Source organism: Mesoplodon mirus, assembly GCF_964341445.2.
Source record: "Mesoplodon mirus genome assembly, chromosome: 1".
Taxonomy (NCBI): domain Eukaryota; kingdom Metazoa; phylum Chordata; class Mammalia; order Artiodactyla; family Ziphiidae; genus Mesoplodon; species Mesoplodon mirus.
This window is the reverse complement of record NC_138976.1, coordinates 82,483,142-82,506,882: the sequence shown is the minus strand read 5'-3', so window position 1 is coordinate 82,506,882 and position 23,741 is coordinate 82,483,142. Positions and strand designations below refer to the sequence as shown.

General features: G+C 39.9%; 2 protein-coding genes across 3 annotated transcripts in view; one reads left to right on the top strand and one right to left on the bottom strand.

Annotated features, from left to right (window-relative positions):
• Positions 1-9,472: 9,472 nt before the first annotated feature.
• Positions 9,473-10,306, bottom strand: LOC309808702 (ribosomal protein eL22-like). The gene is given in 2 exon segments (XM_082629282.1): positions 9,473-10,077; positions 10,079-10,306. Coding segments are annotated over 2 exon segments (357 nt in total). The 5' UTR covers positions 10,261-10,306; the 3' UTR covers positions 9,473-9,902.
• Positions 10,307-11,012: 706 nt separating this feature from the next.
• Positions 11,013-23,741, top strand: part of CARNMT1 (carnosine N-methyltransferase 1) — a 50,183-nt gene continuing 37,454 nt past the window's right edge. For both annotated transcript variants that reach the window (XM_082629262.1, XM_082629261.1), the window contains exons 1-3: positions 11,013-11,581; positions 19,513-19,708; positions 20,553-20,716. In XM_082629262.1, coding sequence (XP_082485388.1) covers positions 11,097-11,581; positions 19,513-19,708; positions 20,553-20,716 — 845 coding nt within the window. In that variant the 5' untranslated portion in view covers positions 11,013-11,096. The remainder of the gene's footprint in view (positions 11,582-19,512; positions 19,709-20,552; positions 20,717-23,741) is intronic.

The window sequence follows — 23,741 nt, the reverse complement described above, 5'->3', positions numbered from 1 at the left end:
TGGAAAGTAATATCTAGATTTACCTTAATCTCTTCCTTTCACTATTACTGTCTAGCATAAATCTTTATCATGTCCTTTCAGGATTATTTGAACAATCTCCTCATCTGGTCTTCCTGACAACAGTTTAGCTACTGGCTCTTGTCTGATTAATTGTTCTGTAATATTGTTTTTACCATATCACTCTATTGCTTCAGAATCTAAAATGAATCTCCACTGCTTAGTGAGTCATTCAATCTCTTCAGTCTGACTTTTAAAGGTTCTAATAATTTTATGCCACCTGAATTATCAAAATTTTCCTCTGTTTCTTAATATGGATTATAGTCAGATGGGTCTTTGCTTTCCTTTCCACCCTGCTCATGCTGTTATTCCCCCACCACGCCGAAGATTGTTATACTCTCCTGTCCAGAATTGATCTTACCTTTTGGTAACATCGTTCAGAATTTCCTTTGGGAATCATCAAACCCTTACCTTTGGTCCAAAGGTTTGCATGTGGCTGACTCCACAGCCAGCTCTAGGGTGGACATGCGACCCAAGCCCGGCTAATCAGAGGACCATGACCCCTTGGTCACAGCAATCAGTTCAATAAAGAATATATGACCCAGGGCTTCCCTGGTGGTGCAGTGGTTAAGAATCTGCCTGCTAATGAAGGGAACATGGGTTCGAGCCCTGGTCCGGGAAGATCCCACATGCCGCAGAGCAACTAAGCCTGTGCACCACAACTACTGAGTCTGTGTGCCACAACTACTGAGCCTGTGCTCTAGAGCCCGTGAGCCACAACTACTGAAGCCCACGTGCCTAGAGCCCATGCTCCGCAACAAGAGAAGCCTCTGCAATGAGAAGCCTGTGCACCGCAACAAAGAGTAGCCCCAGCTCGCTGCAACTAGAGAAAGCCCGCGCGCAGCAACAAAGATCCAACTCAGCCACAAATAAATAAATAAATAACTTTATTAAAAAAATAAACAAAAAAAACATATGACCCAAGCTGGCCCAATGTAAGCCTTGCCTGAACCTTCAGCAGGAACTTTTAGAAAAAGTAGTGCTTGACAAAGCCAAGAAACAGCAACTGACAGATTCCTGATGATATATAATTGAGCTTCTCGATCTACATATGACTGATCTCTTTGGTAATAAGAAACAATAAATTTTTTTTTCTGTTTTGACTTAAACCAATTTGAATTGGCTTGCAAAGAATACTCCCACCTCTTTGCCTCTTCAAGTTAAGTTTACCCTTTAAGATGTAGCTCTCATGCTACTTTCAAACCGTTCTTCCCTTTCCTTAACTCCCATTATACCTTACTTAATCTACTGCTTTAACACTAAATCATCTCAATTGTTTAATATTTCCTAGTTTTACTTCCCCACTGTACCATAACCTTCTTGAACGCTTGGACCATGAGTTACATTTCTCTTATGTTCACAACACTTAAGAATTTTTTACACTTAAGATGCAGATTGACTGATAAACTATTGGATATATTATTTTTCTTTAGAAATCTGTGGTTAGAATCTCAAGAATAAATGAAAACTGGGCAAACTGTTACTAATCAGGGCCTAGCTCTTTGGGTAATTCTGTTCCCACCTTACTGATTTAAAAACAAATATGGCAAGAAAGAAGGGGAAATGATATCAATGAGTGTGTTATAAAGACACATTTTGTACCACCTCCTGAAGATATCTTTTGGGGCCTTTGGAGGAGCCTGATAACAGCTCCCCATTTTAAAATATATGTTTTATTATTATTCAGGTATGGTGAGACCAGGAGATCTGGAGACAGATGCCATTGACAAGATAGTTTTTACTTACCGTCTTCAAGGAGAGGGGCATGCTTCACCACATAGGGCCATACAGGGAAGCACCAGGATCAATCAGGAGATGGGGGTGGTCAAGGGGAAAGCGTGGGCAAAAGCGTTTATTGTGGTTTCCACAGTAAAGGCAAGGCAGAGTAAGCATGTTTAGGATTGGCTAGTCTGAATAATTTCAGCAGGCTCTGGGATGTAGGGACTGTCTCCAGTTATCTAGTACCTAGTGCTGGGTTGATTAGGGCAGGGGAATATTGACTTGGTGTGTGAGAGTTTGATAAAGAAGGTGGTTGAAGGACGGATGTGGGTTCTGGATTGGTCAGTTTGTATATGAAAGGTTCAGGGGATTTGTTAGCTATTGGACAATTATCTAGCCCTGAGAGGAGCAGTCTCTCCCCAGTCAGTGAGGCCCAGGTGGCAGAGCATCAAGAATATGGAAAATAAGGGGAGGATGAGGACCCACTGCACCCTAGATGGCCAGGGACCATGGGCAGTGCCTGGGATCCCCACCTTGAAGGGAATTGTTCCTGAGTGGTGCCTTGGGCTTTGCCAGCCTGGATTTATGGGGTGAGCTTCCCTCCTGGAGACTTGGGAGGATTTAGCCCTCCTTTTTGATTGTGGTTACTTAAAAAACAAAAAATTTCATTGCAGCCACCTATAAATCGTATTTTACAAATTGCAGAAATGAAGATACAGAGGACTGCCACCCACTGAGCTAGGCACAGACACCAAATGTCTTGGTTCCCATTCTTTTGTTTTAGAGGTGCGTGCCTACATGTTTAGGGGCGAAATGATGTGATATCTAGAATTTGCTTCAGAATAATGGAGAGTGGGAGGTACAAAGGAAACAAGATTGGCCATGAGTGATGACTGTTGAAGCTGTATGGTAGTCCTCATTGCTATTCTCAGTACTTTATACATGTTAGAAATTTTCCATAATAAAACTTAAAAAAAAAAAGAATACAGAAAATAAGAAAATATAGTTACTGCACTCCCCTCTTTCCCACCTGGATTCAGAACAATTAAGCAATAAGACAAAGCAGAGGCAGATGGTAGTCCAAATATCCCCTCTTTTACTGATAAAGCCTACCTTGGAGAATATATCTTTACACGAGAGTCAAATGGGCCTCCTAACTCCATTCGGAATTAGACTTACTCATATAGTCATAGCAGTATTGGACCAGGACAACTTTTCCAGCTGGGAAGGATTTTATGGCATGAGTAACAGAGAAGAAATTGTGCTTACTATAAGCAAGTTTACTCCCAAGAGGGGCAAAATAAATAAGGCCCGGAGCTGGGTTGAGCACGCCCAGTTTATTCCTCCCAAATGTTCCAACCAGATGAGACACCCCACCTTCCCCAGGCAGAGGAGTAGAGAAAGTCAAGGGGTATTGCTCGACTGAACTCCCTTTTCATAGATGGACAGGTCAAGAGCGGGAAAGAAACATTACCTCCCACCAAAAAACATTGATTTTTCTGGAGATTTTATTAAGATAATGGAATTCTGCCACTTCCTTAGCCATGATTCCAGCTTCTAAGTTTTTATTTCTTCGTCTTCATCTATTGGATGGTTCTAATTCTGCAAAAGAAATTCTTCTATCTTTAGAACTTCAGTTTTCTGCCATATGACATCATACTCTTATTCTGCCTTTGGCTGAAGGTAAAAAGGCTTTTTTTTTTTCTCTCTCTGAAAAGACATTAAATCTGAACATGGACATCACATCCACCACAGATACTTCCTTCTTCTGCAGCCTGATGCCTCCTCCCACCAAGATTTTTTATGTCCATCCAAAATATTACAAGCTTGTTTACAACATATTTTTTATTAAGGCACACTTTTAGTAAAATGCTGATATAAAACTTTTGGTATAAAAGTTTGTAGAAAAATTAGAAAATTCAGTCATGCAAAGTGAAGAAGATAAATGAGCTCATATTCTGCTGGGGAACCAGATATTTTAGCAACTAATTACAAAGGAGTGTGAGGCACTCAGTAACAGAGGAAGGAGAGCTCTGAGATCATAGGGGAAGGAGTTATTCTTTGTGGGTGATAAGGTGAGGGGATGGGTGGGGACTTATAGGACATAACTGGAAAGATTGCCTGTGGCCCACTGGGAGGGATGTTATATGTTATATGTTATGTTAAAGAACTTAGACTTTATTCAATAGGCAGTGGAATGTCACTGCGGGATTTGAATCAGAAGAGCAACATAATCAATTCACTTTAATATATATATTTACTTATTTTTGGTTGCATCAGGTCTTAGTTGCGGCATGCGGGATCTTTCCTTGCGGTGCGCAGGCTCCAGAGTGTGTGGGCTATGTAGTTGTGGCATGTGGGCTCTCTAGTTGTGGCTTGTGTACTCAGTAGTTGTGGTGCACAGGTTTAGTTGCCCTGCAGCATGTGGGATCTTAGTTCTCCAACCAGGGATTGAACCTGCGTCCCCTGCATTGGAAGGCGGATTCTTAACCACTGGACCACGAGGGAAGTCCCTACTCAATTCACTTTTGGAAAAGAAAACTATTTATTGAGAAAAGAATCCATTGAAGTCTCTCATATACCTGGGGCACTCACATATGTGAGGGAAAACTGGAGGCTAGCAGATAAGTTAGGAAGTGTTGCAATAGACCAGATTCTTGACCTTGGCCAAGCCCTGCCCCAAATAATTTTTACGTTAGCCTATTTATTAGCAAGTAAAGTACACACCAGGATTCATTTGGCATAGAGCATAGAGTACAATAAAAGGAACTAAAGCCAAACCTTAATTATACATACATATTAAGTTATTTATGCTTATAGTGTGGGTATATATTAAATCAGAGAGGATTTGTTCTTTGAGAGGATTTCTGTCACTCCTACTTTATTTCTTTTTTCTGTTTAAACGTGAAGATAAAGGTACTGTTACTTGCCTTCCTAGCAGCAAACTCCCCCCATCCCCACCTAGCTTAGAGTGTTTAGTTTTCTTCTTGATAAGAGAGGCCTGATAGGTTTAGGCCAAAATAAAGATTCTGATTGTGGGCTTCCCTGGTGGCACAGTGGTTGAGGGTCCGCCTGCCGATGCAGGGGACACGGGTTCGTGCCCCGGTCCGGGGATATCCCACATGCCGTGGAGCTGCTGGGCCCGTGAGCCATGGCCGCTGAGCCTGCGCGTCCGGAGCCTGTGCTCCGCAACGGGAGAGGCCACAACAGTGAGAGGCCCACGTACCGCAAAAAAAAAAAAAAAAAAAAAAATTCTGATTGTATTTCAGGATTATGAAGAGATGATATTAATTAGTCTAAGCCTGTCCAGGTAATTCTATATCTTTTGTCTACTGTTAGTTTAGAAATGGGAATGTGAAGCACTATGGGAAGTCTGCTGGGTGGCTTCCAGGAAAAGTGTTCCTACTGAAGAAAAGAGACACATATAGGAGGAAACAAGCTTTCTTTGCTGACTTTGTTGTATCTGGGTGTGATGCCTTGAACTGTGGCAGCCATCTTACGATTGTGAGGGATTAAGCTAGCATGCTGAAAATAGCCGAGCCCAAGGATGGAAAGGACTGGGTTGATAATCTGGAGCTGATGTAGCTTGGAACTTCATGTTTTTTTAGATAGTAAATGTCCTTATTATTTAAGCTAGTTTTAGTTGGGTGTTCTGTTCCTATCACCGAGAGCAGTCTACCTAATATAGGCTCTCAGAGAGAAAGATACTATGAGACATGTATCTGTCATCAGTAAAGGGATTCATATGTATATGTTCTGTGTTGTTTCTAAAGCAGTGCTTTTCAAATTTTAACGTACCTATCAAACACCTGGGGGTATTGTTTAAATGCATATTTAGTAGGTGAGGCCTGAAATACTACATTTCTAAGAAGCTCCCAGGATTTGTCCATGGTGCTGGAATAGGGTCCACACCTTTGAGCAGCAAATGTAGACCACAGCTATAGCTCATTAAAGGTTAGATAGATGGGAAACCTCCAAGTGACTGATAGGATTTTTAAAGGGAGAGCCAGGAGTCAGGATGAGGTACAATAGTGACTGCTAATTCACACAGATTAGCCCAATATTATTCCTTATTAATACTGATAATTTCAGAAAAGGTAAGGGGCAGATAGGTGCCAGGGGCAGACAGAAACCAGGACAAGATCTTAGAGACTGCCTCTGCAGAGAAGAAGGAAGTAGAAAGTGTCTTTCTTACTTGTAGGAGGTGCTCAGACAAAGCACAAATTCTTGGTACTAGCAGGTCTTTTAGATGACTTTTGTAGGCCTTTTGCCTGAAAATATTGCGGTACTCCCATCTTCACCACCATAGGTAATTTAAACCACCACCACCAAAATAATCTGTAAAATAAGTGTAAGGAAGTACAAATTTTGATTTTCCTCCACAATGACTACTCTGGCACTTTTTGGGGGGCGGGGGGGGAAGTAATAGATATGTTACTCTTCTTAAATTTTTGGTGGCGGGGGGGAAGTAATAGATATATTACTCTTCTTAAATTTTTGGTGGGGGTACATTTGCTTGACTGGTACCCTAACCATGCACGGGTATGCCAGTAGGGTCGGTTGGCCCTGGATTTCTGGACAGGGAAGCATGGAATAATGTCAGTTCAAATTATTCTTTTAACTTGAAATGTTTCCCAACAGCAACAAAAAAATGATTTAGAGCTTAGAGGATGGGAAAACTTATTTGCAGGGCTACTTTAGTGCTTCTGGAAATAAGTAGTGACTCCTAGCAGTATGGTAAATAATCTATGACTTATTTTCCCAAGTTTGAGAATAACTATTGAGAGCATTAAAATAATATGTACACAAAGATTGCAACTGGAAGTGGCTCCTGTGATTAAGAATATAAAGATTCTCTAAAGGGAAAAAGAGATCATTACAGGAGTCATATCTTTAGTTCCACAGTGGAGAGTATGGTCGTTATTTAAAGACAAATTATGGTACTCTTAGCCTAAATCCAGGTATTAGAACAAAGAATACAAAGGCAAAACTAGCTAGTTCTCAATCACAGACATTACTCATAAAGAGTAGCCTTAATAGAGGGATTCCAAGAAGAAAAACTGTAAACCCCAGAATGATGATGATTATAAGGGGACCCTGATATTAAGCTGAGGAAGTCCCTAGCTGCTGTCCCCTTTTTCCATGAGGAGCTTAGATCAATAGCAATTTGAATCTTTGTTGATATAAAAACAAGATATTTAAACATAAAGAGTAAGAAATAGTTTATCTCCATAAACATATTTCTTGAGCAATCTAGTCTCTTGCTTTTCATAAGTAAATATGTAAATTTTTGCTTTTCATAAGTAAATATGTAAATAAGTAAATTTCTCGCCCACCTAGAAGGTCAAATGCTGTAAATAACAATTATTTGCAAGGTTTCCAAAAGTAAAAGGACTTCATGAAACTGATGTAAGAATAAACAAGATCAACTTCAGTAGAGGCAGCAGATCCAGTGGTTAATAGTATTTTGGGCTTTGTCCACTTGCTTTCAAATCTGGGCTTTACCATGTAGGAGCTGTATGCTTTGATAGCATTACTTAAAGTCTTTAAATTACAGTGGTTTCATCTGTTAAAAAAAACAAACCAGGAATGACGATACTATTTTAAGTACTAAGTTAAAGGCAATGATGTATGTAGTGTTTAGCACAGTGCCTGGCACTTGTAAGTTCTTGTACTCAATCCATAAACTGGTTTTAGAAAATCTTCACATGCCAGACACTGTGCTGGATGTTGGGGATATGGTCTTGAACAAAGCAGATCAATATATGCATCTCGCCCTCAAAGAACTTAATAGTAGGGAAAGCAACTGGTTAAAAGGTAAACCAACATAATATTTAAGTGCCAACTTCCAGTGAGATATCCACTTGGGGAACATGAGGCGAATAGAAATATACTTATGATTAACAGGTGAATAGGCCTGCTGATTTCTAAGCCTTTATTTATAAACATTTATTCATTATGAAACAACCTTGAGAATAATGAAGGCGTAACTTTGTTGGTAGGACTGGGAAAACTAAGGGATGCTTAGTATGTTTTGGTTATTAATTCTTGGAGGTTAATTGACCTTGGGATGAAAACATTCCCAAACTTTCAGCCCAAAGGGATCTATTATTTGGGAAGATGTCTATAGGAGAAACTCATTGCAAAGAAGTTAGGAAGAGGAAGTCTTAAGAAAAGTGTTTTAAAACAAGGTCAAAAATGTATTCTGAAGAGAAAACATTTATTAAGCTGATATACTAGGCGTTTCTTTCTCTTTATCTCAGTTATTTCTCCCAATGGCCCTGTAGGAAGGGTAATATTACATCCATTTTAGAAACAATACAGTCGACACCTCAAATAACTTTTTAAAACAGGTCACACTTACTAACTGGCAAAGTGAAAATGAGAAGTCCATGTTTCCACTAGCTTCTAGCTGCCTTTAGCTCAGTGCAAGAGACATAGGAGGCAACCAACACATTTGCTGGAAAGAATGAGTGAATAAATGTACTTTAGCTCTGCTATTTATGTGTCCCCGGTAAGACAATTTTGCTGAGTCTGTCTTCATTTCTTAAAGGAATATAACAAGACTTACTTCACAGAGTTGAGGTAAGGAACAAATAAGGTGATACAATAGGGAAAAACAATTAAAATATAAAATATTAAATGTTAGCATGATATATGTCACAAATTATGACATGTATAATTTGTGTGTGCATATGAAAACAGCATTGGTAACAGTTAATATTATGAGAATTTATACATAACTTCCAAACACCAGACTCTAAGAAAAAAGGTACTGGATAGAAAAGTTGGAAGAATAGGCAAGGAATTGATATATTGTGTCTGGGACAGGGATATTGGCGGTTAGGGACAGGGTAAAGAAACTTTACATTTGTAACCCTTTGCATTTTCCTTTTGAATTTTGAACCATGTATTACTGCATTACTATTCAAAAAATAAATAACTTTACACTTTATAAAAACATTGTATTAAAATGTAACATTAACACAGAATAACCACAGTACTTTTTTTTAGCATTGCCTTTATTTCAATTATTAATTTAAATTATGAAAATGAAGCCACTTCATTTTTTTTGAGAATTTAAATATTTTATTATATAAAGTTATACCCAAAATTGTGCTTCATTTTTTCACTATATACTTTAACTCAAGGACATTTGTAAAAGCAGTACATTTTAGAAATCCTGAAAGAAATTCCACTAACTATAGGCTATTTAAATACTGCTTACAGAAAGTATTTTTTAAAAAATGAGGGAGTACAAATGAACTTATTTACAAAACAGAAGTAGAGTCACAAATGTAGAAAACAAACTTACGGTTACCAGGGGATAAGGGGGGGAGGGATAAATTGGGAGACTGGGACTGACATGTACACACTACTACATATAAAATAGATAACTAATAAGAACCTGCTCTATAGCACAGGGAACTCTACTCAACATTCTGTAATGGCCTATATGGGAAAAGAATCTTAAAAAAAAAGGAGTGCATATGTGTATAACTGATTCACTTTGCTATACACTCGGAACTAACAGAACATTGTAAATCAACTATACTCCGATAAAAATTTTTTAAAAAAGTATTAAAGGAAAGCCAGCACCATATAAACAGCATACACTTAAATAAAAGAGATGAATGCTTAACATACAGAGTAATGTTTTTTTGTTTTTAAAATAAATTTATTTATTTTTGGCTGTGTTGGGTCTTTGTTGCTGTGCGTGGGCTTTCTCTAGTTGCAGCAAGCGAGTGGGGGCCGCTCTTCGTTGCGGTGCGCGGGCTTCTCATTGTGGTGGCTTCTCCTGTTGTGGAGCACGGGCTCTAGGTGCGCGGGTTTCAGTAGTTGTGGCACACGGGCTCAGTAGCTGTGGGTTGCGGGCTCTAGAGCGCAGCCTCAGTAGTTGTGGCACACGGGCTTAGTTGCTCCGCGGTATGTGGGATCTTCCTGGACTAGGGCTCGAACCTGTGTCCCCTGCATTGGCAGGTGGATTCTTAACCACTGTGCCACCAGGGAAGCCCCAGAGTAATGTTTTTTATTCACTGATAAACTAAAGGTCCATTTCAAGATGTCTCTCTTGTATACTTCATTTGTTTTATTAGCAAGCAAAGCCCTACAAGGGATGGCTTCATCTAGTCCTCAGACTCGGATCCATCTTCATCTTGACTAATCTGGAAGTAACGAAGTTCGTAAATCTCCTTGTCAGATGCAACCACACGAAGCCAATCACGAAGACTGTTCTTTTTAAGGTACTTCTTGGTAAGGTATTTCAAATACCTTTTAGAGAACTGTTTCTCAGAAACAACTGATTTTATTCATGAAGCGTTCAATGTGAACAACATTCCCAAGATTTCCATTCACTTTAACCTTCTCCCGTAGAAACTGTTCAAAATTTCCAGAATCAAAAATTCCATCTTCTTCTGGATGAGTAAGGTCCAAATTAAACTTCCAGGTTGACTTCTTAGGCTTCTTGTCTTTCTTCGGCGCCATCCTGAAGGCCCGCCGCGCGATCAGAGAGCCACTTCATTTTCAATATGATTTTATCTTTTTAATAGAATCCGTGGTCCCTGAGCAAGTTTAATTCTCCTGAATAAAACAATCTTCTTTTACCATTATTTTGAAAGACTAGTTTGCTGGATGGTAGATTAAATTGAGTGAAACGAGTTATTTTCTAAGAATAACATCAAATGCAGGTAGGGCAGCGGTTTTATCCACGAGCCCAGAGAGAAATGGGGCGGAAAATGAACGCAGGTAAATGAGAGTTAGTGGTTAAGTCTGACATTGCTATGGGCCACCGTTTGATGTTAGTGCTGCACCGCGTTACGGCTCCTTTGCGCTTTGGTGGTCTTTCAAAGTGCGAGTACTAGCCAGAGTTAGGTTCCTGAATGTTTCCCTATCTGCTGCCATGACCAGTCCAGGGCTTGGGTTAGGGCTTTTGCTGGCCCCTAAACACTGAAAAGATGACAGTGTCCCTCTACATTTATGCAATTAAAAATAGAAATTCACTTAAGAAATTCATTAAAACAACTTAGGGCGAATGCAAGACCTTCCTTCTAGACTTTCTGAAATAAAAGTTCCGATTAAATTCATCAAAGCTGAACTTTTTTCCTGCATTTCTCCTTTGCTAATGTGTTAGCCTTAGTTCAGTGGCCTGTTCCACCACCCAGCACTCACCGGCTCTCAAGCCCGAACCACGCGGCGGCTCGCAGGTGCCATCCCCAACCTGCCAGGAATCTCCTCCTTCGCCCCACCCATCTGGCCCTTGCCCCCGCCTACTTCACGCGTTGTCGTGACATCAGCGCGCCGTCGCCAAAGGCCGGCAGCAAATGAGCGCAGGTGGCTGCGGCCCTTCGTCGTACTCTCGAATGCGCAAGCGCGGTCGTTCCGGGTGCTCGGAAGACCTGGCGGATCCCGGCGCTGATGGAGGCCTGAGGGCGGCGGGGGCGGGGCGCGCCGCGAGCTGGGGGCATGTCCACAGCGGGCGCCGTCTAGAGGAGGGCCGAGCAGCCGCCACCACGCTTTCAGTCGCGGCGAGACGCAGGCGAGCCAGGCCGAGGGCCGCGGCGGCGATGCAGCGACGGCGGCGCCCTCCGCCGCCAGTCTCTCAGCTGCCCGAGGGCTGCGGGGGAGGCGGCGGCAGCCGCGGAGGAGGCGGCGGCAGCGAGGAGGTGGAAGTGCAGTTCTCCGCCGGGCGTTTGGGCTCCGCCGCGGCGGTTTCGGCGGCGGCGGCCACGCGCAGCACAGAGGAAGAGGAGGAGAGGCTCGAGCGCGAGCACTTCTGGAAGATCATTAATGCCTTCCGCTACTACGGGTAAGGAGCCCGTGGCGGACCCCTGCTCAGCCCGTCGGCGCGCCCGATGCTTGCGGCTGACCCGTCCGCACCGTGGCGCACGCCGCGCTCGCCCTCCGGTCGCCACGCCTCCGGGGCGTCGGAACCGGGCCGCCTGAGATGACCTCCGCGCCCCCGAGTCATCTCGCACCACCTTAGCCCCTCCCGGCCCTGCACTCCCGCGTGTCTGCCGCGCCGTCTGTTGCTCAGCCTCTTGTCTTCTGATCTCTGGATCAGATTAGCCCTCTTGCCTTTCATCCCTCGTTAAAGGTTTGGCTTTGAGGCCGGTGAGGGTGACCGGAAAAGTGCTGTAAGAATTTCAGATAGAAGATGGTGGTAGTAAAATCGTCCAGTGCTGGGCATGATTTGTATGTATTGTCGCTGTCCTGCAAACTGAACAGACAGAGAGCCCAAGTTCACCTACACGTGGGATGCCGTAGGATGTTTTTTCTCAAACTGTTGTCAGTTCTTGTGAGAGCAGCATTAAGATTTCCGCCCCTCACCCCCCCCCCCCTTGGCGCTGCGAAAGCACAGCACTTTTGTGCTGAGCTAGTGAATGATGCTGCTCAGTGCCTTTAACTGGTGGGTGAAATTAAGGTCGGAGATGGTCCGGATGTTCTAAAATTTGTGGGTTTTTAAGGGGGAAATGACGGAAAGCACTGTAGGAGCCGCTTTTATGATTTTTTTCCTGCAAATATTTATCGAATTCTCACTGTGGGTTGGGCACAGTGGTAGGACTTTTAAACTTCCTAACTTTCATTTTTCTTGTAGATAAATCGTAAAGTAGCTTAGTCACAAAATTATAATTCCAAGATCTGAAAGGGACTTAAAACAATTGGATTTTCAGGTAAAGAAAGCACTTTTATTCGTGTGAGAGATGAGTAAACCGACGGCGATGTTCTGAGTCTGCAGTTGGAATCAGATAGATGTGACCTCCTACTGAAGTAAAACTGTTCCCTTAGATGGGCTCCTGCTGTGCTTTATGCAATTTTTTTTTTTTTTTTTTTTTTTTTTTTGCGGTATGCGGGCCTCTCACTGTTGTGGCCTCTCCCATTGCGGAGCACAGGCTCAGCGGCCATGGCTCACGGGCCCAGCCGCTCCACGGCATGTGGGATCTTCCCGGACCGGGGCACGAACCCGTGTCTCCTGCACTGGCAGGCGGACTCTCAACCACTGCGCCACCAGGGAAGCCCGCAAATTTTAAAATATTGCTTGACTGACCTTCTCAAGGGCAGGACTGAGCCTTATTTGTTTTTATGTTGCCAGTGCTTGCCATGTTGTTGGAGCTCTATTTTTAACAAATAAGACAAGTAGTAGCAAAGAAGTACATTTGTCATTCCCAAATAGTTTGTCAATTTGTGACTGATGGTTAAGCTAGTTTGTTACTATTCTGAATTTTAAAACTTGCTTAATGAAAGCTTAAAGTTACTTTAGACTCTGATTAAATTTGTGACATGAATTTTTGAAGTTGAGAGATTCTGATGAAATAATTTACTAATTAAACTCGGATATAGGAGGCATGGATTGCATTACTTATGGAGCTCAAGAGGGAATTAGTAACATGGGGATTTGATTTAGTATCAGCGGAGTAAGGAAGGCAGACAACTGGAGCACTGAACTTGTTACAAGTATTGTGTCTGGAAGAACCATACAGCGAGGGGAAGAAGCTGACATTAGATAGCCAGGAGTGTTAGCTGCAGAGAAGTCTGGTATATTTTGCTGTTGAAAAATGTAGAAAGAATACTGGGAAATGTCTTGGGACTATTGTGGACTCAGTTAAAATGTGTGTTTGTACGCAGTTCTAATATATTGGGACTAATTTAGAATTGATATTTATGATTGGGTATCAGCTGGGCCTTTTTGTGGGGGAGGGCAGGGGGTTTTGACCTGAAACTAGGACCTAAGTGTGGCAATATAGAAAAGGGCACTGTGTGCATGTTCTGGTGGTTGTGATACAATTTCCTATACTCTCCTCCCTCTTCTTTACAAGTTCAGTGTGGGACTGAGGAAAATTTCATTTTTAACAGCAATCCTTTTTATTTGCATGTACTCTCTTAATGAAAAAATTGAAATCCTTGTACTGAAAATAGTATACAATTAAAAATATGTTTAGGGGTATGGGAAGGATTGTGTAGCAGAAAACACTGGATTATTACATTCCAACATTTTATAATCTTCTAGACCTGTACTGTCCAATACCATAGCCACTAATCACATCTGGCTGCATTTAAGCTTAAATTACTTAAAATTTAATAAAATTAAAAATTCCTTTCCTCAGTCTCACTAGCTACATTTCAGGTGCTCAGTAGCCACATGTGGCTATTGTCTGCTGTACTGGACAGTGCAGATGTAAGCCTTTCCATCATTGTAGTAAGTTCTTATGGACAATTCTATTCTAGACCTTTAGCAGATACTTCCAAATTTCAGACAGTTTGGTTTTACTACTCACTGCCTTTTTGTCAATATATAGGAGATTTAGATAAAGGTCATAAGGCAAGAAATGTCTTTTGATTAATATTTTCTCTTTCCAAGAGAAAAACAAATATCATATTAACGCATATATGTGGAACCTAGAAAAATGGTACAGATGAACCGGTTTGCAGGGCAGAAATAGAGACACAGATGCAGAGAACAAACGTATGAACACCAAGGGGGGAAAGCAGCAGTGGGGAGTGGTGGTGGGGGGATGAATTGGGAGATTGGGATGACATGTATACATTAACATGTATAAAATGGATAACTAATAAGAACGTGCTGTAAAAAAAAATAAAATTCAAAATTCAAAAAAAATTTCTCTTTCCAGTGGCTTCCAGTTCTGTACTTCCTACAGATTTTGCTTAGATGACATATTCTGACTGAGGTAAAAATGATTATAGCATTGTACTGAATAGCAAAAAACGTTAGCCTTAAAATACTGCTCTTGTTATGAATGGAGATACCTACTCACAGAGGAAATACTACATTTGAAATATCAAACGTCGTCAGAAATGTCCTACTTTTAGAAATAGCAGTTAGGTGAGATCTTAAAAACTGAGATGTAGAGCTCATTTTTACAGGTGAGGGGATATAAAGAGGTGGGCACCTTGCCTAGGGTTATACAACCAAATTGTGGTAGAGTCTGGCCTGAAATCCAAAGTCATTACCTAAAAATTTACCCTGCATTAGTAAGCAGTGGTACTAGTAAGACAGTTTTAACCTTGGGCATTTAATAAATATTTTAAATGGATTGAGACAGACTCTCCTCTGAAAAGGTATGCTTCCGTGTTTGGAATTCTAGAATAGTTCAACAGGTGCAGAGGAATGGGTCTATGACCTTAGCCCTTGGCTAGATCCAGCACTGGACCCACTTTGAGTCAGAGTTGGGGTCACTGCTGAGATCAGCCTTCTAGAGAGAGCTGGAGGTAGGGATACCCTTGAGGAAATATGGCTGCTGACTCTGTTCTCCTCTTAGGTGCCCAAGGATGTAGCCTCTTCATGCTGACTGAGTTCAGAACTAAGGAGAGTCTGAAGGTTGTAAAACATTCCTTTAAATCAAGGTTGGCAAACTTTCTTTAAAGAGCCAGGCAATGAACATTTTAAGCTCTGAGAGCTAGGTGGTCTCTGTTAAAACTGTTCAACTGTATGCTTCTGTGAAAGCAACCACAGGCAGTATGCGAAGGAATGAGTACAGCTGTGTTCCACTAGAACTCTTCACAAAAACAGACAAGTAGCCAGGAGGTCATAACTTGCCCACCACTGTCTTAAAACACATTGATAATGTAAGCATTTACAGAATAGTGAAATTAGCCCCAGTTTTAATAGTATAGTAAGGATTGGACTCTTTTCAACTTTGATAAGACCTCACTTATTTCAAGAGAGTATGTAGATGTGTGTTATGGACAGCTTTGCATACCATTAAGTAACCGAGGGTTAAGGGATATGCTGCATCTCATCCTGCTCTGTGTAGTTACATCACTTTCTTTGTTGTTTTTTGTTTTGGTTTGGTTTTTTGTTGTTTTTGGCTGCATTGGGTCTTCCTTGCTGCACGCCGTCTTTCTCTGGGTGCGGTGAGCAGGGGCTACCCTTCATTGCGGTGCACAGGCTTCTCATTGCGGTGGCTTCTCTTATTGCAGAGCATGGGCTCTAGGTGCGAGGGCTTCAGTAGTTGCACGCCGGCTCAGTAGTTGTGTCTCGCAGGCTCTAGAGCGCAGGCTCAGTAGTTGTGGCACACGGTCTTAATTGCTTCGCGGCATGTGGGATCTTACCGGACCAGGGATCAAACCCGTGTCCCCTGCACTGGCCAGCGGACTCTTTAACCACTGCGCCACCAGGGAAGCCCCATTACATCACTTTTATATGGAATTAACAGAACTTTTATATGGATTGGCTTTTCTGACCAATCCATAACTTACTCAACTCCCCTGCACTTATGGAAATAAGTAGTCTCCAAGGAGAACCAGAAGTGGTGCCGAGGGAGCATAAACATTTATTGATTGCTTTTTACATATGCTGAAATATGGAGTTTAAATAGTGACAAAGATGAGTTTTGTATTTTAGAAGAATTTATCTGCTTGGAGGTGGGAGGGGGTTAGGTTGGGGAAAGCATATTTAGGTAACAGGCCTCTCAGTTTATCTTTGGGAGACATAGTGAGGGCCCGAGGTAAAGCATTGGAGGAGGGGGAATATGTAGATAGTTTTATGAAGTAGAATCAAAAGGATTTCAGGCTGCTTGATTGTGTGTGCTATGAGAAGAGGCATTTTAGGCTGACTCATTAATTTCTGACTTGAGTGGATGTGTGGTGTACCATTCATCAACATCAGCCATATAGGAAGATGTGCAAGTTTTTTTGGTGGGATGTGTGCTTAGTTCAGTTTGGAAATGCTGAGTTTTGAGGCGTGGTGAGAGGGAGTTGGTGGGGTATCCAGTGCCCAGGAATTCTAGGAAAGGATTACTGTGAGACTATTTAACCTGTTGACAGTAAATTGTAAACTGTTGCAACTCTGCTGTTTGCCCACTTTAAGTAGTTAGTGTCATACTCTACTGATAGGAATGTAAATTGGTAAAATCTTTCTGAAAATCAGTTTGTATCAAGAGCTTTAAAAATACTTATCTTTCTGATCTGGTAATTCTTTTGGGAATTTGTGGTATTTTTTTTCTTTTTTTCTAAAATGTAGACAGATTTTGAACACAAAATTTCACTGTATAGACAAGTGAAAGTATCTAGATGCCCAATGTTTGGGAAATAGCTAAGTAAATTTTGGTTGCCTAAGATGGGATGATGATGAGCAGCCCTTATAGTCATTTGTCATATAGTCATTTGAGAACTTTTTTTCTGACCTGGGAAAATTCTTTCGATAAGGATGAAGAATTACAAGTGTTTCTAAAACTTTAATGTGCATGTGAAGCATTTGGTGATCTTGTTAAAAGGCAGACTACATTTCAGTAGGTCTTGCATGGCGCCAGAGATTCTCCATTCCTAACCACTTCCAAGTGATCTGCTGTGGTCTGTACCGCATTTTGACTAGAAAGGTGTTAGATGACTTTGTCTTAACAACAATAAAACAGAGAAATATGCCAGAAAGTTAGAAGTGGTTGCCTCTAGAACAGGAATTATTAGGAACTTTTTTCCTCCTGAATACTTTTACTTTTCTTCATTTTTCATACTTTCACTGTGTACACATTAGTTATATAAATTAGATATACCTCCTATATTTGAGCATTGACTATGATTTAGGCACTGGGCTAAGTGTGTTGTGTGCTTTATTTTGTTACACTTTCAATGAAATCCATTAAGTAGGCAGAGGAGTATAATGGTGTCTACCTCGTGGGGTTTTATGGAGATTTTTCAGAATAATTCATTTTAAGTGACTTGGTTTAGTGCCTGACATTTATTAAATCTCAATAAATCATAGCTTCTGTCATCATCATCATCATTGTTATGTATTTCCTTGTTTTGGTGTATGAAACAGTTGAGCCACAGGGAAAGGAAGTAACTTGCCAAGGGTCACATAGCGAATAGGTAGCATAACCTGGGTTTCAATCTGGATCTGTTACACTCCAGAGCTCACTGTTGTACTGTCTCCAGGGGGGAAAAAAAGCAAACATTAGTGCAGCCACTGCCTACTTGGTTTCACATTATCCCTAACCACCCCCAGAATACCACCACACACAATCTTCTAAAAATGTGACCAGGTTTTTGCTTCAGTTTTGTCAAGTTTCTTCAGAACCTCTTTAAATTTGACTGTTCAGAAATTATACAGTAATTTGACATACGATAAAATGACAGAATTATTTGGATAAATAGACTTAGGCAACCAAATGAAAAAGAATATTTTTCATTTCCATTTAATATTGAGTAAATGCTAAAGGACATTTAAAAGAAGCATATGCACTTATGTATTTGTTTATTTGTATATGTAAAATGTAAAGAATGATGTAGTGAACACCTACCACCCAGTTTACAAAAAGAACATTATCTTATCCTTTTCCCCTCATAGGACATCATTTTCCTGCATTTTCGTTTCCTTACTTTCCTTGTAGTTTCTCTACATATGTTTAGTCCCTACAATATATTGCTTATTTTTATATAAGATGGAATTGTACATTATGTATTTTTCTGCAACTTGCTTTTGTCAACAAATGTTTTGTTTCTGAGTTTTATCCATATTATTGTGTGTAGCTGTATTTATTAACTGTATTCTGTGTATAACTATACTGTGTTTTCTTCGTTCAGTCTACTGGTGATAGACTTTTTGGGTTGTTTCCAGATTTTTTGCTTGTTATTTATTACAGTGCTGTGATGAGACTTATTCATGTGTCATGTGCCCATTTGCAAGAGTTTCTTGAGTATGTGTCTAGGTGTATGATTGCTTGGTCATAGGGAGTCTGCATATTAAGCTTTACTAGGTAATGCTAAATTTTCTGAAGTGGTTGTACTAATTTATTCACCCACCATCAATCAGTATATAAATATTCTAAATCTTCCGCACTTTTACCAATATTTCATATAGTCAGGCTTTAAAATTTTGCCCATCTGATAGATGTAAAATGACATTTCATTTTGAGTATAATATTTAACTTTAAAAAATGGTGTTCTTGGGCTTCCCTGGTGGCGCAGTGGTTGAGAGTACGCCTGCCGATGCAGGGGATACAGGTTCGTGCCCCGGTCCGGGAAGATCCCACATGCGGCGGAGCGGCTGGGCCCGTGAGCCATGGCCGCTGAGCCTGCGCGTCCTGAGCCTGTGCTCTGCAACGGGAGAGGCCACAACAGTGAGAGGCCCACGTACCTCAAAAAAAAAAAAAAAAAAAAAAAATGGTGTTCTTTTTAGGTTTTATTTTGAAAAAAAGTCCTCAAAATGACCTTTAGAGTTATCTGGAAACTTTTGGAATACAAAGTGTGAATATCGTCATACAAAAAGCTATAGAATTTCAGTTTTTCATTTGTTTACTACTTTTGTAGTATATAAGATCTTTTACAATATTTAAAAAAATTCAACTTGGTTGGCTCTTAATAATTTCAAAACACATTTTGTATATATTCTAAAGTAATTTCAGAGCAGCATTCTGCTACTTGATGGAGAAATCTAAAATTTCTAAAATCAAAGCTGTTTTGCTGAAAATTTTAATTTTGGAAATTGAAATCATAAAAATAAACATGTGCATTAATCTTCTTTACGTTTCCTTTTTTCTCCCTTCTAATTGGTGCAGGTGTTTTAACTATTTGTCTTTTGTTTGGTTGCTTAGAGAGTTTGTAATAAGATGAAAATATACAAAACTTCGTAAATCGATATCCTTTAAGAAACCGAAAGATTGAAAATGGCTGGACAGTCTCCAACATTATAAGGAAATAATTGCACAGGAAGACAAACTTAAAATAAGATTGGCTTCTGGTGAGAATTCTTTGCCAATTTAAAAAACACCTTTTATGTTTTAGCACCAGTATGCATGAGCGAGTGCACCGAACGGAAAGACAATTTCGATCACTCCCAGCTAATCAGCAGAAACTACTTCCGCAGTTTCTTCTTCACTTGGACAAGATCCGGAAATGTGTTGATCATAATCAAGAAATACTACTCACCATTGTGAATGATTGCATACATATGTTTGAAAATAAAGAATATGGAGAAGATGTATGTGCAATTTTGTTCTATTTGTTTTTATTTTAGCGTTTGACTTCTATATTTTGAGATCTGTATCTTCCTGGATTTCATTTTTATGAAATGAAAGAGTCATTGGCTCTACTTAGAGAATGTTTTCGCTTGTATGTCCAGTCATTTTATTAGGCTTAATAGAACAGTATTCCAGAAACTGGATTTGTTCACTGATTTTTTTTCCCCTAAAAGTACTAAGAAAATTGTGGGCATTTTGATACACTTTTCACATAGTGTTCCGCCTATTGTGGCATATGGAGTTAGTGACTTACATTTTTATCAACAACTTTCCTAGCTGTGTGAAATTAATTTCCCTTGCTAAACATTATCTTCAGAATCTTGCATCTATTGATGTTGATCTTTTACTCTAAAAGATTATTTTCACTTATAAATCTCAAGGGACAGGAAGTAATAGAAACTGAAGTCCTGTTTTTGTATCCACAGGATAGATACAGTTGGGCCACTCCAGTGTGAGCCTTTCCATGCTGCCCCATCAATGACCTGGAGGGACTTTCTTTCCTCTCTTAGATGGAGAGAATGTTTGGTGTCCATAGCAGCTCAGTTCTGGTCCTCTCCTGAGTAAAGACTGCTTAATTATATGGTGGTTTCATGATTAATGGACCATACTGTATTGAGGGTAGAAGTGAGACCACCAAACTCTTTTCATTTAGAATCTCAAGCTGCACTTGAACCCTGGTCGAGTTGAAAGGCTAGTGACTTACCCTCTAAACCATCTATAAAGCCCCTTAGTAGCATGTTTATTTAATCATATTCAAGATTGATTACTTTCTGAGAAACTAATTGATTTCTGTTTTTTAAACAGGAGAATGGAAAGATTATGCCAGCATCTACATTTGACATGGATAAGTTAAAATCCACATTGAAACAGTTTGTGAGAGACTGGAGTGAAACTGGGAAAGCAGAAAGGGATGCCTGCTACCAGCCAATCATTAAAGAAATTTTAAAAAACTTTCCAAAAGAGAGATGGTAAATAGTATCTTGTTTTTAACCAGTTTCTTTAAGATACGTAAGCACTGAGTTTCTCTAAGAGACATTTCACAGTGTTGATTCATTTTTACAAGTTGCTGTGTGCCTGTATTTTTTCATGTGTGGGTGTATGCTGTTATATTTGTTCTTGGGTACTTTGTGAGATTGCAGTTAGTGTTTTGAATAATTATTGCTCTAGCACTATGGGAAGTTACTCTATCTAGAAATTACATTATGAGAAGATTAGATTGAATGTTCATTATCAGCGACATTTTTTTTTATAATTTGCTTTATAGCAGAGCAAAAAGCTGCAAACTATTTTAATTTTCCTCATTATGGCATATTTGTAAACAAGTGAGGGATCTATAGCTCAGAGAAGAGATTCTTAACTTTTTTATGCCATGAAAACCTTGAGCAGTCTGAAGCTCATAATTTTCTTTTTCAGAATAACATAAGTGAATAACATACATAGGATTACAAAGAAACCAGTTATTTTGAAATATACTTATGAAAAAGCAATGTTATGTAACATGTAAAGTAATGTTTAAAAGCTTAAAAAGCAAATGTTATGTAACCTGCTTTTTATCATGTATCACATTAAATAAAAGTCTTGCAGGAAGTGTTACTTTGAAAATAACTGAACGGTATATGTTATTTTGAGAATCTCAACAGCTAATGTGAAGTGAAAATATATATGATTTCTATTGGTGATACAGTTACAGGTACTCCTAAAACTACTATTGTTTTTGTCTACATTCATAATTGACAAAAAAATAATCAGTTAAAGGTTAATGAAATGAAAATGTAATTTTTTTCCACCCCCTTATAGGTACAGTGAATTCTGTCTGTAGACCTCTTTGGTCCATGGATCCCAGGTTAGGAACCTGACTTACAGGTTATATATTTAAAGAGAACCACTGGATGGAGTTCAGTCTATTGTTTAAAAGGATCATTGTAGAGAGAGATGCTCCTTTTCCTCATCTTCTTCCCCTCCTCATTGATTGACATCTTTAAGTTTGGATGTATCCATCCAGAAATTTCCGTACATATGTGTGTGTCCCTTCTCTCCCTCTCTTGTTTGAAAACTTTTTATTTTGAAATAACTTGAAAATTACAGATAAATTGTATGAATTGTACAAAGAGCTCCCATATTTTTTTTTTTACCTAAATTCACCAATTCTTAGCATTGTACATTTGCTTCTTTATTTCCTTTCCTATTTCCCTTCCTTCCTCCTTCCCCCCTTTATGTGTTAGTCTATAGCCGTACATATACACGATTATTATTTAAACTATTTGAGAGATCAGTTTCCATATATCATGCTTTTTCACTGCTTAATACTTGAGTTTTTTTTTCTTAAGAATAATGATACTCTCTTACATAAGCATACAGTGCAGTTACCAGATTGAGGAAATTTAAACTTGATTACTGCTTTCTAATCAATGGTCTATATTTAAGTTTCATAAATTATCCTAATAATGTCCTTTATGAGACTTATTTTTCTGCACAGTCTAGGATCCAATCCAGGATATTGTGTTATGTTTAATTCTAATGTCTTTAATCTGGAACAGTTCCTAGGCCTTTTTTTGACTTTCATGACATTAACATTTTTGAAGAATACAAGTAAGTTATTTTATAGACTCTTCCTCAGTTTGACATTGTCTGATGTTTCTTCATGATTAGATCTAGGTTATATGTCCTCTCAAAATAATAGGTAATTGATGTTGTATCCTTTTCAGGATATCACCTTCAGAGACATGCAAAGTCTGTTAGCCCATCATTGATGATTCTAATCAAGATGTTATTTGGTTTTCCCACTGTTTAGTTACTGTTTCTCTTCTTTTTTTAAAAAAAAAAAATTTAATTAATTATTTCACCACCTTGGGTCTTCGTTGCTGAGCACGGGCTTTCTCTAGTTGCAGCGAGCGGGGGCTACTCTTCGTTGTGGTGTGCGGGCTTCTCATTGCAGTGGCTTCTTTCGTTGCAGAGCATGGGCTCTAGGCGCACAGGCTTCAGTAGTTGTGGCTCATGGGCTCTAGAGCGCAGGCTCAGTAGTTGTGGCGCACAGGCTTAGTTGCTCCGTGGCATGTGGGATCTTCCCGGACCAGGGCTCAAACTCGTGTCCCTTGTATTGGCAGGCGATTCTCAACCACTGAGCCACCAGGGAAGTCCACTGTTTCTCTTCTGGCAACCAATAAGCAATTTCTGAGGAGACACTTTGACACCATGCAATTAATATCCTGCTCCTTCTCAAACCTTCTGCCTCCTAGAATAGTCATCCATTGAATTACATGAACTAACCTGTGCTATGATGGTTGTGGAATGGTGGTTTTCTAACTACAATTATCAGTCAGCATTCTGCTCTAACTATCTATTACAGGAAAGACTCATGGTTCCTGTTTTATTCAATCGGTTATAATCCATTACCGTTTTTTGTTTTTTTTTTTTTCTTTTTCAAATCTCCTCAGGTTTGGCCAGCAGGAGTTCAGTCAGTTGGTGCCTATGGCCTTTTGCCATGGCATGCCTCAGTCATTTTTTTGAGCACTTCCTTACTTTCTGACATAAGATATTTCAGTCCCATCTTGTATCTTCACTACTTCAGTCCTGAAATTGAGTGTTTTTCCAAGGACCTGGTTCCTTTAATGTGGAATGGTGGGTTGAAACCAAGATCTGGCACTAGGCATGTTCACTCTTCCTAAGATGTCATTGCTTATGGGCCTTTCAGTGGACAGAACACACACACACACCAAACACAAGAAATAATGAGTTCATACTGATATCTTCAATTCTATTCCAACCCCATTGGGTTCCTCCCTTGGCTTCCCCCATTCTTTAAATCTGTCTGTCTTTTTCCACAGTGAAAACCCTGGCTTCGGACAACATCAGTATATTTGCTCATTCAGTCAGTCCTACAGTACACACAAAATTGTTTCAGAATTGATACCTCCATACTGTAGGAAAAACAGAACTACCCAAAAAGTTCAGGGTTTGCTAGCAATTATTTTTCCCCCTAAATTAAGGGTTTTT